The sequence below is a fragment of the Primulina huaijiensis genome, chromosome 16 (genome assembly GCF_012295235.1).
Source record: "Primulina huaijiensis isolate GDHJ02 chromosome 16, ASM1229523v2, whole genome shotgun sequence".
Taxonomy (NCBI): Eukaryota; Viridiplantae; Streptophyta; class Magnoliopsida; order Lamiales; family Gesneriaceae; genus Primulina; species Primulina huaijiensis.
The window spans coordinates 15453037-15471573 of NC_133321.1; the positions used below are offsets into that span (position 1 = coordinate 15453037).

The 18537-nt window shown below is 31.7% G+C and overlaps 1 protein-coding gene and 2 pseudogenes across 1 annotated transcript; 2 read left to right on the forward strand and 1 right to left on the reverse strand.

Moving 5' to 3' along the window:
- Window positions 1-4470: 4470 nt before the first annotated feature.
- On the reverse strand, window positions 4471-7437 carry LOC140960769 (protein DCL, chloroplastic-like). The gene is made up of 3 exons (XM_073419040.1): window positions 6892-7437; window positions 5854-5968; window positions 4471-4868 (listed from the first exon to the last, which is right to left on the reverse strand). The coding sequence occupies exons 1-3, from the start codon at window positions 7269-7271 to the stop codon at window positions 4692-4694; spliced, it is 672 nt and encodes a 223-aa protein (XP_073275141.1). The 5' UTR covers window positions 7272-7437; the 3' UTR covers window positions 4471-4691.
- Window positions 6556-6685, forward strand: LOC140962206 (U5 spliceosomal RNA; annotated as a pseudogene).
- Window positions 7438-12883: 5446 nt separating the features above from the next.
- LOC140961140 (glutamate receptor 2.7-like) lies at window positions 12884-16454 on the forward strand (annotated as a pseudogene).
- Window positions 16455-18537: the final 2083 nt, after the last annotated feature.

Genomic DNA, 18537 nt, shown 5'->3' on the forward strand with positions numbered 1-18537 from the left:
GGGTTTTCTGAAGACCTCCAGCGCACGGGAAAAATTATCATCCTTGTTTGTGACTAATATAGTTACTAAAAGACGTTCATACTTAATCAACACTTTAAGTCGTCATTTTGATACCAATGATAATATATTAAATAATAATATCATTAATCACCCAACATTTGGATTTTTTAACAGATTAATAAAATCATACATCATTCTATTAATCATTTATAGATGAACTTTTTGGTCAATGAAACCACTATTTTTTGTAAAAAAAAATATATATATAATAATAACCATCTCCTATGTATCTTTTTTTATAACAACGATGAAACTCGCAATCACTATCTTAGATATACAATGAGTAAATTATCGGCCTAACGTAATAGTCTTGCAAATCACACTAATCATGTCAACTTAATTTACTGAAAAAATCATGTGCATTGTGCAATAAAGTTGTCGCATGAGAAAGTGTTAATAGGAAGAATTGAACTCCTGATAATTAATCAAGAATTCACCTACTTAACAAACTCAGACAACCATCATTTCTCTCATATGTATTTAAGTATACGACAGAAGGTTATTTAAGAAAAAAAAAATGGCACACAATAGAGCCTTTTAAAGTAATATCCTATATAATATATAATCCTCATGTTATACGTATATATGTATTAATTTATCGATAATATATAGATGACATTTATAGAATTTTATTCTAATTTTGAACAAAATAAAAATATTTAACAATTAATATCTTATCAGTCAAAACGTATATTAATTAAAAAATAATTTTAATTTTTGTCCGTAGGTTTTACTTTGACAGAACCGTCGAACAGTTCCACTTCCCTCGCATATAGAATAATAATTTCTTGTGGTGACTAATCACAAGTGTTGCGTCGTGAAGGTTCAAGCATTAACTCAAGGCAACGCACGTGATTGAGTATTATTAAAAATTATTCTATTATTAAAAATTAAGTTAATATATTATCTTACGACATGATTTATGAGAGTTTCTAGGGTCGTAAAATTATGAATTTTTTACGACAATCATAGAAAAACGAGTCCAAATCTACACAGAAAATTACAAGAATCATTGAAAGTTGAGATTCTTACCTTCTTGTTCTTTGCTAGACTTCGATTCATGCAAGATTGGTCTATCAAACATCTCTTGTAAGTACATTATATATTAGACGACTGACTGTTTGTCGTTTTATCAAAAGTTATAACTGGTAGGAACGGTGTAATTCAAATCTTTTAAACTACACAACAACTCAAACATCATGTTTCGATTTTTTTCCTCTCATAGACAATTATTACGCTCTAACAGATATCAAATTATCCATATATTTATATCAATTTTTCTTTTAGATGATGTGAGAACTTGCATCCATTACCTTCCGGTACGCATTGAATAAACCTTAAGATTAACACAGTATCTTACGAATCACGTTAGTCAGATACACCGAACTAGACAAACCATGTGTAACAAGCTCGTTCGAGAAGATGTTGGTAAGGAGAATCGAACGCATGGACATTGATCACTTACTCCACCAACTCGGATGTTTTATGGAGGCAATATTTATATAATTTAATTAAACAAAACGCGTGTATTCATCTATAAATAAAATATAAATTAATATAATTGTTGTTTCGCGCAGAAGATATGAAGCTAAAAAATAGTTTTGAATTTTTAAGAACTAAATGGTTGAGAATTTGTCCGTCCCTTGACCGTATAAATCAAGTTTGTTAGGTCAAGCCTTGGCTAATAAGTGAAAATTTATGGTCCGGCACAACATAACTGCTGCTTTTTGGAAAAGGAAAAAGTCAAAAGAAAGAATTAAATATGATATCCTTAATTTTAAAGTGATCGTATTCCAAACTTATCGAAAAAGGGAATCACAAAAAAATTCACACTTTTTAATTTTTAATAATTAATAAAAATAGATTTCAAATATACTTCAAAAAGAAACGTCATCCAAAAGTAATTAAAAATTTGGTAAAGGCCTAAAGTAATAATTTATATTTAAAAATTAATCTAAATACTATTTATAATGTTTTTCAATTATATAAATTTTATATCATCAAAATAATTAATTAACCATCTCATTGCTACTATTATTATTATTATTATATTTTATTTAATTTTTTAAAAATGAGGTGGTATCGGCGACATCTGGATTCATCAACAATTTAATTATGCATGTATTCTATGTGAAATGAATTCAAACAAATTTTACTTCTAGACACATCAAACCACTAAAATCAAGGATATCTATTTATTTATTTTAGATGGTTGGACGGACTGACGGACAAACGAGCTTAACCAATTTTGTATCTAATTTGACGGGGTGAGATGGGTCGATCGACTCACAACTCACCATTAGGCGAGACGACGCAGAGAAAACGTACATATATTCTCAAAAATTGAGAAATTTGTCGATTACTAATTCAACCTACTTATTTGATAAAACATAATAACCGATAAACTAACTCATTTTAACATCTCTAATTATTTCTAAAAATTTGAACTAAATAATTTTCCTCTCTATGCAATATCTTAAATATATATTTTTAATAAATAAATGCATATTATTTAATTACGGATAAAAATATCATTACATTTTGTTTCGAAAGTGACCTTTCAAGTTTGACAAAATCGTAGTTGGCGTCATTTGAAAGAACAACCAACACACGACACTGTGATACATAAATGATTGCTTATTCGGCCAACTAAACCAAATATTTATTAATGCTTATCGGATTTTATTTATTTAAGTTTTCATGTTCTTTTCATTAGTGTAAGTAATTAGTAGTTAATAGTTATAATCCAAAAGAAAATTCAAAACTAAACAAAAAAAAAATCAGAAAAAAAAAAATCAATGTGCCCCATAAACTGAAGTGACGACCTTCCTTAATTCTAAGTTTTTATTTAAATTTACTCTTAAAACATTTAACGAACAAGTGAAGCCATATTACGAAAATAAGTAAACATAAAATTATTAGAAAATCGAATAATAATTTCGAAACATTCCCTTATTCAAGTGTTGTATTATCTAATCGGTCTTTAATATTTGCATGTTTTTGATAATATTTTATCGTTTATATGACAATATATAATCAATCAAATCAACTCGTAGTCGAGACTTAAATAACATAACATAGGAATTTCTTTTATCCATATCAAAAAATAATTTGGATTTCTTCTTTATATTTATTATCTGTTTCTTTATTTTTTCTATAACTTAACTTGTGTCTTGTTTGGATCGATATCGACATAAACAATCCACTTGATTTGGATTCTAACATGATTTTGGTATCTTAATTACTAAGATACAATAGAAACAGAGAAGATATAAATGACATAAAATTAGTTCTTTGTCTTAGCCAAAAAAAACAGGTGAATTCCGACAGTGTTAGCTTTTACCCAATTGACTAACTTCGTGGTACTGGTACCAAACCGTATTACCAAAAATAGACACTTGGCTTCGATTTGGCTTTGGTGTTCCATTTTTTTCGTCACTAATGATTTAATTATAAAGAATGTTATTATGCGCTTGAGTTCAAATTATTGGATTTGACCCAAACATTTGAAAGCCCTTGATTAATTATAAAATAGACACGTATGTACGTTCCATAATTTTTTATTCGAAGCCGTTATAGTCACAAAATAAAATAAAATAATATTTGATTAATTTCTACAAAAAAAAAATCACCAAATAAATTTTTTTTTGCACCCCTTTGTTTTTATCTTATAATGTGTACTTTGAATATGAAGTATGTATCTTGTTAGACGGTTTTACAAATCTTTATTCGTGAGATGAGTCAATTCTGGGTATAAAAAATAATACTTTTTCATGAGTGACACAAATAACTCATGAGACCATCTCAAAAAAGTTTTTTTTTTTTTTTTTTGAATATGAACAATATTCGTCTCAAGAAAAATAAGTGAAATATATTTAATTTTCAAACTACCATGGTTATTATTTTCTTATAATATTTTAATTTCAATTTTCAAAACTAGATTTTGCTACCCCAAAATCATCATCAACAAAAGAACACAGAATCATGGTACTGCTCGCTATATATTTATCTGTTTCATATATTTAGATTTGTGTGTGTTTTCAGAGTTATTGAAAAATAAATGTAAGAAATAAATTTTCAATTCTACCCACATTTATTGAATATTTTAATAAGATAAAAAAATATGATAAGTAGTTAATGTATTTAATTATACAGGTAGATTGTTAAAAGAATAAATAAAATAATATTAAATATAAAAATTGGATTATATATTTGGAAAAAAAATGAAAAAATTGTAGTCTTTGTATTTGAGACGGAGGGAGCATAAGAGTTCTGATTAAAGAAGCCCATTTTTATATTGCGAGAAATATCAGTACAGAAGATGCACAAGAGGGAAAGCAAATCAATCTACTCTCTCGAGTCTCGACCCATACATCAAACATTTGATCCAGCTCGTGCTTTTGCGCCATATTCAGAGGTCAAATTCAAGATTGTCTCTTACAACAAACAATACAAATAATGTATTTTGTCAAATAAGTGAGTGCTAAAGTTTATACAGGAAGCAGCTATTTTAAATCGATACAATCATCCATTGACTAAGTTCTTCGAGTGTAACATGTAATACAAGAGTTTTAGACAAAAAATTTCTTGACACAGCGGACTAGGCAAGTACTGGTTTATGAGCTTTCCTTTCAGTCATTACGTCTACGCCTCCGAAAATGCCTAAGAATAAAACTATCTGCATACAGGGGATACTTTTTTCTGATCAGACCCTTCAAGCATTTCCAATAGGAGAAGTCCTCCAATTCCCCATTCTTTCGAACTATGAATAAACATCTCGAGCTTCCGAAATCAGGATGGTACCCAATCTGTGAAGTAGATGGGAAAATATCTGCATTTCAATTACCTACCGACATTGAAGCACCAAAGAAATACATGCCTAAGTGTGTGTGGAACTCTCAGATAAGAAGAATGCAACTATTTGACTCTAATGATCCCAAAAGGAAGTCTTAGTTTCATGCATTCCCTGTGTTAACTCTACTTTTCATTGAAATTGAAGGCATTCAGTAAAGTTACCAGTTTTTCACATGTCGATTATCTAGCTTAACAGGTTTATTATATAATTAAGACAGTACCTTTAAAATCTTACAGTAATTTAATTCTGACCGTCAAAAGAACCACTTTTCACTCTCTTTAAGCTACACTTTTAATGACAGCAGACAAAGACTAACGAAAATAAGAAGAAAAATACACTGTTGTCGATGTAGCTCCCGTTGTTTCCCCTTGTCCATGCAATACATTTTTCAAAGTTCATTTGTATTAAAATGTAGTAGACATTCAGTGGCAATTATCAGTTGCACCTTTACGAAAAAGTAACCTAAATGTATCATCATATGCTTCAGAAGTCAGAAACAAGGTACACGAGACAAGATGGCAAGTTATCAAGTATCTCATGCATAATTTCACAATGATCAGTTGATGATGGTTGAAGCACAAGTGATCCTTCTTTTAAAAAAAATGTTAAGCACAGCAGAATCCCTTCAGAATACTTCTACTTATTATTTAAATAATTGCATCCCGGAAGCGCAAAAGCTAGTTTCTCACAAGGAAATGCTATGGAAATAGAAATTATAAATTTAAAACTATGAAAACTAGAACATCTATCTTCAATACTCAGTATCTGTATCAAACTATTCAAATAAACAAACTTATAACCATGCTTTGTAGGAAAAATGACATCAAATAAATTTAGAGAATTCCTCCACATGGATATTGAAAAGTATATATCATTATTTGTTATCGTAAGTTTGCCCCTATAACAGCAAACACAGAGAGATGGGAAGAGAAAGCAACCGTGATATAATCAACTCCACATCCAATCTTCTTCGCATATTCTGGATGATAAGCAAGCAACCTCTCAAGAATTGTTTTCTCGTGTTCTGGACTCAACCTATCACCACTTTCGTATCTTCAAAAAATTAAATTAATAAATAAGTTTAGTTAATAAAAATGTGAATAACCAAACTTAATGTAAAGCAAAAGCTTTACAAACTCGCACACTCTCGCCAGTTATCACAAGTGTGGTGAATCAGTGGAAGCCACATATACATATCACACGCAGAAATCAAAATGAGATCCAACTTGAAATCAAATTCATAATTCAGACTTTATACTCTTATAACTTGAAGCATGGCACTAAGCTCAAGCATCAAGCAATTGAACAACTTCAATCTCAACCAATACGACTGCCAAAATCCTCGTCTTCGAAAGACAGGACGTGAGCATAAATCTCGAGACAATAATACAAATTATAGGCCCATAAGCATTTTTTAAATTCGCTGGCTTGATGAAATTCACAATACAAATTTAGAATCTTTGCGTTGGACAAATGCCGAATTTGAATCTGCTCAACCTAACATCCTACGAGTACAAGAATTGAGTTTGCCCTCCACAACTCTTATAAAAAATGTTGCACTCCGTCCACCAACCGAGGTGGAAAATTGTATGTTTGTAAAAGTATTACAATCATTGCAATTATTCTACAATATCAAAAGGATGTACAGAGCAGGACAACTTTAGAATATCAATAGCAAGCTATTTTTTCGCCTTTTCCTAAAGAATACCGTGTGCTTGTCGTCTATAAGTGGCATACTCCGATTTTTTGAGGGCTTGTTCCTTCGAGGAATACCCCAAAGAAAAAAAACCTTGGAATCCCAATAGGTGTCAGAACTAATCAATCAAATTTCCTACCATTATAAATAGCAGTTCTAGCCGCCAAAAAAAAACTAAATATAGCACCATAGCTCATTATCATAAATTTTTTGTTAAAAAATATATACCTATGTATAATAAATGGAAGCTCCCATAAAAGAGGAGAAGGAAATATCATACCTTCCAGAGTGAAGGATCATTCTGACAAATCCCACGAGTGGTACAGTATCCTCCAAAATCTTGTCTTCCCAATCCACCCACGTATCACCATCTCCATCGGCCTTCTTGTCACTCATATCATCGGAATATTCCTTCTCCGGTTCCTCATTGGCCGCGGGCGATGCCGCACGTTTCCTGGGAGACCCATAAGCAATCGCCTCCGTACTGTTTCGACCCGCTTCGCCTCCATTCGGTTCAGTCTTTGCTGCAAAGTTCACTGGCAATCTTGTGCTGTACAATGGAAAAGATAATGACAATGTTGGCAAAACGAAGTTACGCGATATGGGTTTCCCGTGAAAAGAACAAATTTGTGGTGAATTCGAAGAATGAATTAAAGCCATTCGATGAATTATGGGAATAATTATAATTATTCTCCAACTATATTAATTCTTCGAATCAATCATTTTGTTCAATCTCTTCAGAAATCAGAACTGCATTTAGCTGGAAGTGCAGAAGATAGAATAGCCTTCGTTTGGCGGGCTGGATTTTGGAAGACGGGCACGGGCCTGGTCTTTAAGATAATCCGACCCGATATATCGTATGAAAGTTGTATAGTATAAACATATAATAATGTAGATGTTATAAATAACAAGGTATATTTTGGTACACATAATAGGATAAACATGTGATATATAATATAAGGATAAGTTAATGATATATAAGATGTTTGATATTATATTTAATGTTTGGTATGATTTTAATAAGAGTGATTAAATTTATATATTAGATTGTAATGACAAAAAATTAACCTTATCATAATAAATTTTATAATTTCAAAGTTGTTGTTTGAGTTCATATTTCTTATCTGTTCATGCGCCGACAGTGCTTGCATGATTTATTTATTTTTACCTAATTTTATATATTATCTAATATGATAATTGAGCCCTTGATTTTGTGAGTCAAGTCAAATATCAACTTTTAAGATTAATCGAGTGATATTAATAATTTTATTGAGATTTATAAAAATCATTTATATAATTATCTCGAGTTCATTTATATAATGATCATAATATATAATATATAAAAATAAATAAAAATATTTATTTGATGAAGCGGTGAAATGAGAGAACGATAGTGTTTAAGATTTTTATATATTGAGGACAATTAAGTCATTTGTGGTGTTTTTTTATCATTAGATTAAAATTATCACATGTCATAAAAGGGATACATTATCCTTGTATAAAATTATTTATCACATGGGCTTTCTAAAAAAGTACCAAACGTGGGATAAGGAGAATTATTTATCAATCCCTCTCTTATCCCATATATCAAACTATACATAAGAGTAATAGAGAGTCATAGAAATATATGAATATTGAGAATTCACATAAGAAAAATAAATCTATATTCATGTCTAATTTTTATTGGATTCAATCACCTTATTAATAGGGTAAAATTGTTATATACAAATCTTTATAAATATTATTTTGATATATTTATCATGATCACAAATCTCTCAAATATAAGTATATATGAATAATAATCTACAACGAGAATATATTTATAACATTTCATCTCAAATGATTATTTGCACAACAACTGAATCGTCAACTTATCTATTTGGCAGGATGAATGCTTGGTAAATTCATTGGGACTCAAATGCTACATCATTAAAATATTGACAGTAAAACTCTATGAGAAAAATATGAGCGAAGAAAAAAGAATACAATAATAGATACTTTTTTTAAAACATTACAATGAAAAACTCATTGAGACAAAATCTTAGTAAAGAAAAAAGATAATTATATCTCTCGTTATTTTATAATTGACTCATTAAAAACTTTGTTATGAAAAACTGTGTGGGAAAAATCATAGACGAAGGAGAAAATGGTACAACTTTGATTGCTCCCCCTATTGTAAGCATCACTTGAAAATATTAAGCTGCCGCATTTCGATCTTGTATATTGATTTGTCAAAAGTTGATGCAGATGATAATTTTGTAAGAAGATTAATCACATTATCTTTAATTGTTGATAATCTGTTCATCAAAATCCAGAATCTCACTATTGTACTTTTTGAGATATGACAATGCATAAATTGTGCTTAGATATGATACTTCGATACCAAATATTTTTTCATCATCTTCAAACATTAAATGATCAAACAATCATCAACACATGATAAAATATAACAGTTTTTGAGTATATCTTCTTTGTACTATAGCTTATTAACATATATTCCTGATAGGAAATGTTCAATACATAATTATAAATATTTGACCATTTTAGGAAACTCTTTGAGGGTATTAAGCCGAATATATCACATGTACCATGATAATTTTAAAGCGTATAATTATATGTTGCTCTATTGAAATCATAGTTTTAGAGGTTGAATTTAATTCTATTTAACACATCAAATCTTAATGATTTTTCTGTTGGGGAAAATCCATAAACCGCAGAATCCAACATGCTAAATCATTAAGAATTTGACTGAAAAACTTAAGCGGAAGCGTACCTGAAGTCATAATCCTGAATTCTTTAGAACGTGCTTTGATCTTTCAGATCTACGCGCTCTTTCCTTGAGAGAATCCTTTAATTTTCTCTTCAAAACTATTTTCTTAATGGGGGAGAGAATAATGAAAGTGATAACGCGAGATTTGAGGACCATGACCCATATGTATAGATAATGTTATCAATATCTTCTGATATTTCTGTTTTAGCCCATCATAAAAACAGAAATTACACTTATGTCTCTACACATTAAATGCCCACAACCCATTAGATACATTAAAGCCCAATAACCCGAAACTTTAGTTGATCACTTTATTTTGGACTTAACTTAATAGACAACCCACAACATATAATTATTCACATACAAGCCCATATAAATTAAAATTGATCCAACATTTTCTATATATTTCACTATAAAGTCAATTCATCCATGACAACTAAAAATATTTTCTCATAACCGACTATGGGTTAGAAGCTTTGAGTTAAAATATGATCATATGTCATATTTTTCAATCATTTTATTGGCAATCATTACAATTATACTTTAAATACTTGATATTTTGCATAATAGCAAAAAACATATCGGGAGAAAAATAATAATCGATAATTATATCATTTCGATCCCAAAATTTATGAGATAACACGTAGTTTGTTAAAATCTCATCTAATATATATGTTATTTTTCATGAATAACATTATCCAAATTGTATTCATTGAATTAATTTGTCGATCACGCTTCTAGCTTATTTTACATCTACTTACAAGTAAAATAAGATATGAGCTTAAATAAAAAATCCCAAATTAGAAAATTCATCACCAATTTCATGATTGATGCAATGTCTCTTGCAATTTATCGATTAATATAATAGATTCACAAAAATGATAAATTATTTTATGTTTTAAAATTTTTTTATGTGAATCAAATCAGAACACATGTTAATTTTTTTAAAAATTTATTTAAATATATTAATCACCATAAAAACTCGAGAAATGTTAGAGCAGTGATATGATCGATTGATGGATAATCATTAAGTTACAATAGCCCGATTAATGAAATATTGAACACCGATTAATTAAATCAACTTTGGTTTTCAAACCAAGTCGAAGACATTCAAAATAATCATTCTTAGAAACCGATTAAACATTTTGGTGAAGTATTTAAAAGATATGCAAGTTGAATATGTAAAAACGTTTTTGGTTGAAGCGTTTTATCAAACACTTGATATGTAATATTTTGGTGTTTGAATGACACATAAAAATGCTTAAATAATGCATATTAAAAACAGTAGTAAGTAAATAAACGCAATAAATAAATATACACGAATTTGTCTATAGATGTTCGGAGATTAACAACTCTTATGTAACCCCTTCTTCTCCTAAGAAACGATCCAGTAGAAGATTTTGATTTATACAACTCCTTGTAGAAACCCATTTCGACTTAAGACTTTTCGATTGTCTAATAGAAACTCCTAGCACACTCTCGATTATAGGTCTCAACCTCGCAATATGTATAATGTTTATGTCTCCTATGCCAAGTCTATAAACATAATCTTTGATGTCTTTGTGTGAAGACTCACTCATCCAAACTCGAAGCTCAACTCTTATGTATATGTGAATGATTGTGTGTGAGGATTTAATCATTTACAGTGTATGTATATCTCAAATGTATCATCACGCTTGTTCTTGCTCTCATTCTAGCTTAATTCTTCATGTAGGATGCTCATGCTTTGAATGCCCTCCAAAAGCTTGTATTTGATATTGAAGATGTTTCTAATATTGAAACAGTCATTTCCGTCTTGCTAGCCACTTTTCCCGAGCCTAACGTATTTCGAGGTCTGCTATCAGTTGGGTTCGTCAGCTAGACTGGTAATTCAGTTTGGCTCGTCAGCTAGACTGAATTAATATGATGACGTATGCTGAAATCGACCTTGCAGATTTCAGTCTGTGCATAACTAGTATTTTTATTGTCATTTATCATCATCTTAAACTTTAATTCAGACTTTGACTTGTGCAGATGATTTGTAGATCATCATCTTAGCTTTGTAATATATATTGACTCATTCCATTTGGATAATCTAGCTGATCAGATTGACCAAAATATCACAACCGCTTATGCTCAACTGATTATTGTTTTTGTTGCAATCAGTTTGGTATTGCAACTACCAATTTGCTTAGATAACATTCGATTTAGCCCAACAAACCTCAATACGACTTGTCTCAAATTGAGTTTAGTGTGCAATAGTTTTGGTGGGTAGTCATTTGCATCGCTGGGCTATGAGATATCATCAAAACACTGAAGCTCGCCAGATTTTCAGTTTGACTAAATTCGAATTTTAGTTTCTATATTAAGTTAACAACTTCACACTTAAGTAAATATATTAGAAATACAATAATAAATTTTTTTAAAATCAAAATCAAGATTCTTATAGTTTCTAAAGCTAAAATATATACCAAAATAAATTAGTTTAATAATTAAATAAAAAAATGACTCAAATCATCATAAATCAAACTACTGCCATCATCACGCTGCATAGGTTACCTTCATTCTCGTTTCCCGTTATAAATGACGGTATCACTTCAGTTTGTTTAATATATATTTTTTTTTTCAGTGGATGATGTTACAGTCTTATTGTCGCACATTCATAATTTTTACTCAACAGCATATGTAGTTTATCATTGAATATAAAATCATTATTCATGAGAAATAACGACAAATAATAGATCATGTTTCTTCAAGAGCATTGAAATTAAGTCAATAACCTTTGATACATCTTATATCTTTAATAATATTCCTCAAGAATATTAACAATTTAGATCTTATATCAATATATTTTAAGAAATTATAATGAATTTATCTATTTGTAAGATCCTAAAAAAACTCATATAACAAAAAATACATTAAATCTATTATTTTTCAAGAATATTGTTAAATCTTGGATCTTATATTGATATTATTTATGAATATTAACAAATCTTGTATTTTTTAATCAATTTTTTTTAATTAAAATTGATACACTATGACTTTAGAACTATATCTTTCAAATATTTATACATACACAACGTGATCATAAAAGTATTAGCTACTTATTAAATAATGGGAGTGGATTATAGAAATTAATTTGGTTTTATTGTGTTAGGCCGGAGTAATTAAATATTCACTTGAATATGCTTCTTGATAAAATAAATCAGTAACAAAACTATATTTTTGTTTTTTAAACAACTATATATATTTCTTTTAAAATAAGTGTGCCCCAATATACCATTTATTCATTGCACTGCACTGCACCTAACCACAGTGCTCACTTGGCCTCAAAATTACTTAACTTTGATTAACATCTAACCAAATACCAGTCAGGTCAACGGAAAAAATATAGCCAAATCGAAAGTCGATGGTATTTTTTTCTTCGTTCCCAGTTTTCTTGGAATCGACTGATATATTCAAAAGATTTCACTAGATTTATGTCACGTTCGAGGAAAAATCCAACCATCTTTGCTAAGAAATGTAAAACAAAAATAAAATGTAAGAACTCGAAAATATGATTTTATTATTATCCATGGTTTATAATAGACCATCTCACACTAAAATCTAAACAAGCTTTTTGTTCTTTGAACTAAAAGTTTAGACAGTACCCCCCCAACTGTAGCCTACTTCAGCTATGCTGCCTCCGAAAATGGTGGTTCTTGATTGTTTAAGATCAATGAATTTCCTGAATAAAACTTCGTACCATTTATAAAACAACTTGACGAAGTCGCGACATCATTCAAAAGTCAACCCTGGTGTTCATTTTCTCAGCCTCATCAAGAAATTCAAGTGATATTGATCAGAAGTATTGGAAAAGCAACAAACAACATGGTTTCTGTGTTGGTTTTCTTCTCTAGTTTTGTCTGGTTTTTATCATCATCTATCAGTAGTGATCATACATCATCATGTGTTCCATTGAAGGGGAGTCTCGGGGTTGTGATTGATCGGAACTCCAGAGTCGGGAGAGAGTAGAAGACGGCCATTGAAATGGCTGTAAATGACCTCCGCCATTGCTCAGATCACTTTGCTTTGCATTTCAGAGATTCGCATGGGAACTCTGCAGCTTCCGCGGGTACTGATAAACTTCGATCATTATTCATTAATAATGTTGACATAAATCAACTTTAACGTACGTGATTATATGGATAATCGGTTGATACCATCTGTTGTATGTCTTACAAATTTTGTCAAATATCCTAATATAGAACTAGTTTAATATTTTGTGAAATTTAAAAAGTCATATTTATTTATTATATTATCCCAAAAATAAATTTGCTTTTTAGTTTTTATGAACTGAATGGTTCCATTTCCAAATGCTTATATATATTGTTATCCAAAATCCAGCCATTGAGATTATAAGCCACAAGCATGTTGATGCCATCCTTGGAACACTAACACAGAAAGAAGCAACATTTGTTTCACAGTTCCATAAACATACTGGCAGCAGCATACCCATCATTTCCATATCTCCTACATCATCTGTTTCAGAACAAGCTCCATCAAATAGTACTTCATCCTTCATCCAGATTAGTGCCTACATCAACTATAAAATGCAAAGCATTGCCGCAATCGTCGGCTATTTCGGGTGGCGAAAGGTGATAACGATAAACGAAGAAGGAAACCGTTTCTCTGCAGATTACAGGCCCACAACTCTCCTCTCAGATGCATTGCAGGCCGTTGATTCATCCATCGATTACCATTTAGCTTTCCCTTCTGTTTCTTCTCTGTTAGACCCCAGACCATTGATGGAAAATGAGCTGCTGAAGCTAAAAAACATGGATGTTAAGGTTTTTGTCGTCATGCAGGCTTCTGTCGAGTTCGCCAGGATTATGTTTGAGAAGGCGAATCTGTTGGGAATGATGGAAACACAGTATGTGTGGATTGTATCAGATGAGATTGGAAACGTTCTTGATTCTCTTGATTTATATGCCTTAAAGAATATGCAAGGTGTGATTGGATTAAAGACATATTTTGTTGATACCGATGAACATTTTATAGAATTTCATAAGAGGTTTAGGATAAAATACAGTAAAGAATATCCAGAAAAACTCGAACCCAAGTTTATATGCTCTTCGTGCTTATGACACAGTTCGAGTCATCGCCAATGCTGTGCTAAAATCAGAAGGAAAGATTAATCATTCCGCAGAGTTGGAGAATCAGATTCTGTCAAGTGATTTTGAAGGGTTCAGTGGAGGGATAAGTTTCGAGAACGGCTTACTTAAGCGAAAGCCCATTTTTCAGATTATTAATGTGATTGGAAGGAGCTATAAAGATGCAGCATTTTGGTCGCCTGGATATGGTTTCGTGGCAGATGTAACCGAACTCGGTGGGAAAGAGATGAGATTAGGCGATGGAGTAGTGACAGGATTGCGTTCAATTTACTGGCCAGGCGGTGAACTTGTTGTTCCAAAGGGATGGACTATGGGCAGCAAAGAGAGACCGTTGAGAATAGGAATTCCAGCTAAGGGTGCATTCCCCCAATTTGTTAAGGTTTTGTATGATCCGCACCTGAACAGAACGGTGATCAGTGGATTTTCTATCGAAGTTTTTGAGGCCGCGGCACAGCAGCTGCCTTATCATCTGTACTTCGAATATTTTCCCTTTTATGGAACTTACGACGAAATGTTGGCAGCAGTTCACAACAAGGTACCACCTCGATCTCTAAATGCATTTGTTGCGATGTTGCTCCTTTAAAGAATCGCTAATGGTTCATGAACTGAATAACAGAACTTAGATGCAGCAGTTGGTGGCACGGAAATAATGGCCGATCGATACATATATGTTGTATTTACACAGCCCTACACTGACTCTGGTCTACAGACGGTGGTCACAGAAGATCCGAGCATAAAAGAGTCCGAATTCATCGCGTTTAAAGCCTTCACCAAGAAGGTGTGGATCCAACACGGAGTCATGAGTCTCCTAACAGGAGCCGTCATCTGGCTGAGTGAATATGCTGCAGGCAACACCGAATTCCCTAGAAGACATTTTCTTCATCTGATCAGCTCCATCCTGTGGTTTTCAGTCAGTGTCGTGTCCTTTTCATATAGTAAGACAGTTCGGCCTGCTACATTACACAGATCCCAAACTAATTCTCCCCGCTGAAAAAAGATCTTTGATTTTTCAGGAGAAAGGATAGAAAACGGTGCTTCCAGGCTCGTCCTGGCAGCCTGGACCGCTGTTGTAGTTGTCGTGGCAGCAAGTTTTACTGCTGTATTAAGTACATTGATGACAGTTCCAAGAATCCAGCCATCAAACCTGGATTTCGACTATCTTCTCAAGACAAATGCATCAGTCAGCTGTAATGATAACTCATTCATAGACCTATATCTGATTGATGTCCTCGACTTCAAACCTGAAAATATTCGTAAAATCGACTCCATTGATGAATATCCCAGAGCTTTCAATCAGGGTGACATTAAAGCAGCTTTCTTCGTCGCCCCACACGCCAAAGTATTCCTCGCTAAGTATTGCCAAGGCTACACCACTTCGGACCGTAGTTTCAAACTAGGTGGCTTCGGCTTTGTAAGATCAAGAGTCGAAAGCAAATTCAATTCATTTTCTTGGAATTCTTACCATCTTTAGTCCATTTCTAAAACACCTTCACTTGTCGTGTTTTTTTTTCTTCTCATCTCAGGTATTCCAGAAGGGTTCACCACTGGCAACTGATTTCTCAGAGGCAATTCTGAAAGTGACACAGAGTGGACATGTGAATAAAATCGAAGACAATATACTTCCTAATTTTCCGAAATGTGCCAAGAATGCAGACGTTATAACTTTAGGCGAGGGGCCATTCGCTATTCTGTTCCTGGTTTTAGAATGCTGCTTTGGGGTGGGCACTCTTCACGGCCATTGCTAGTCTTGTGAAAATGCATTGGAATAACATTAGAGGAGCAATGGTTGCGAACAGAATTTACAGTTGGGCTGCAGCATCGATTCTCAGAGGGAAGATCGTTGGAGTGAGGGAGATCCAATTGACTGCAAACCATAACATTTGAGTCCGGGACGGTCAATTGAGATAAATTTTGTGCATAAAGTGTCAACAATCATCCATTTGCAGACAACAATCGTTGGTGTTTAACATTACTTTTTACGATAATTTTTAAAAAATAGTTATGTTATCATTTATCATTTTATTTCACGAGTCCAACAATATCTAAATTATAAAATATATTTCACGACAGAAATATATTTTAGAAAACATATCATTTCTCAACTTTATTACAAAACTATAGATTATTTGCAAAATTCATATATAATTTTTAAAAAATAACATGAGTTAGTTAATATTTTTTTTAAAAAAAATTAAAGTTTTGATTTATTCTTTTAAATGTGATTAACATCAAAACTTGTCATAACTTTCCCTTCAAAAAAATATTATCCTAAATTTTATTTTTAATTATTTGTCAAAATACTTTATATAAATTTTTTTTAAATAACATGAGTTGATTAATATTAAGAAGACTACATTAGTACAAAAAATATTCTACAATATGTTTCACCAATATTTCCATCATTTGAGGCAGATAGGATTCTGGAAACACCGTTGTGGAATCTTGATTCAGAAGATATTAGATATTGGAAATGGGGTAAAAATGGTCATTATTCGGTTAAATCTGGGTATCTTCTTGAGACTGGAAGCTTTGATCATCTTGAATCACAATCTGCCTATTGCTTAGAGAGTTGGTGGAAAATGATATGGAAGATTCATATCCCACAAAAAGTCAAGATATTTCTTTGGCGTGCGAGCAATGATCTGTTATCTACTGAAGGGAACCTTTTCAGGAGACATATCCATGCATCATGATGCTGTTTTTTCTTTGGTGCGTCGGATGCCACGACAAGCCATAGTCTCCTCTTTTGCCCCAATGTTCGTGATGTTTGGAAAGCTATCAATTTTTGGTCTTGTTTAAAGAAAGGTAAGCTACTGCCATTCATCTTTTGTGGCTTGAGTTTAATGAATTGTTTTTTTATAGCTGAATTTGAGCAGTTCGCCATGCTAGCTTGGGCTATATGGACATATTTATGCAAAATAAAGCACAATATTCAGATCCCTAACAAAGAAATTAAGGTAAATTGGGTCTTCTCTTACCTTGAACAATTTCAGAAAGCTCGTCTTGCTTATTGTGTTTCTTCTGAGACAACAAAGCTTGTTACAAATGAAAAATGGGAGCCTCCTCCCATGGGAGATTTACGGCTTGACGTGGATGCAGGGCTTAAGGAGAATCTTGGTTTATGTATTGTGGGTGCTGTTATTCGTAACCACCTTAATATGATTTGCGCAGCCTCTGCATCTTGTTTTCGCTTCTTAGGTTAAGTGGTGGATCCAGAGCTTCATGCAATCCATTATGGCATGTTGCTAGCTTTGAAATGCGACTTCCATAACGTGTGGCTATTTTCAGATTCTAGTGTTGCGGTCAAGCCGGTGACATCGCTTACTGTTAGTCTAAATCACCAAGGAGTACTAGTTTCCAACATTTTGGATCTTCTTGATTATGGTAGTTTTTATGGTATTAAACATGTTAGAAGATGTGTGAATCGTGTAGCAGTCTCGCTCATTTTACCTTTTCCCACCCTTCACGTTTGTGTTGGGTTGATGATTTGTACTCATCGTGGCTGATGGATGTAGCTTCTTTGGATTTATCTAATGTTTAAGTCTCTTTATCCTAAAAAAAAAAAAAGTGTTGCTAAAGTTTAAGCCTTCCAAACATCTATATAAAACAACCCACGAAGTGAAACGCTGCATCATGAACTAAAAATAAATTGAATTTCTACTCATTATTAAACTAAAAATATAACAAGCATAATAAATAAATAAGAATAATGTTTTTTTCTATAATAAATGTGACATGAATAATATAATCATAATAAACTAAATTAATACATTTTAAATGTTTATTACAAACTTCAATTCATTACTAGACATAAAAATCTATGGATTTCACAATAAACATATATTATTCACAAAGAAAACAAACAAAATAAAATTTGACTTGGTCCAAAAAAAAAAAGTATTTGTGTAAATGATATATTTCTTTCTTTTTTCATTAGTCTATAATATATATGTATTAATCTTATGTTCTTATTTGATCACTCTCAACTAATTTCCATTACTTTGTATATTAATGTATAAATAAA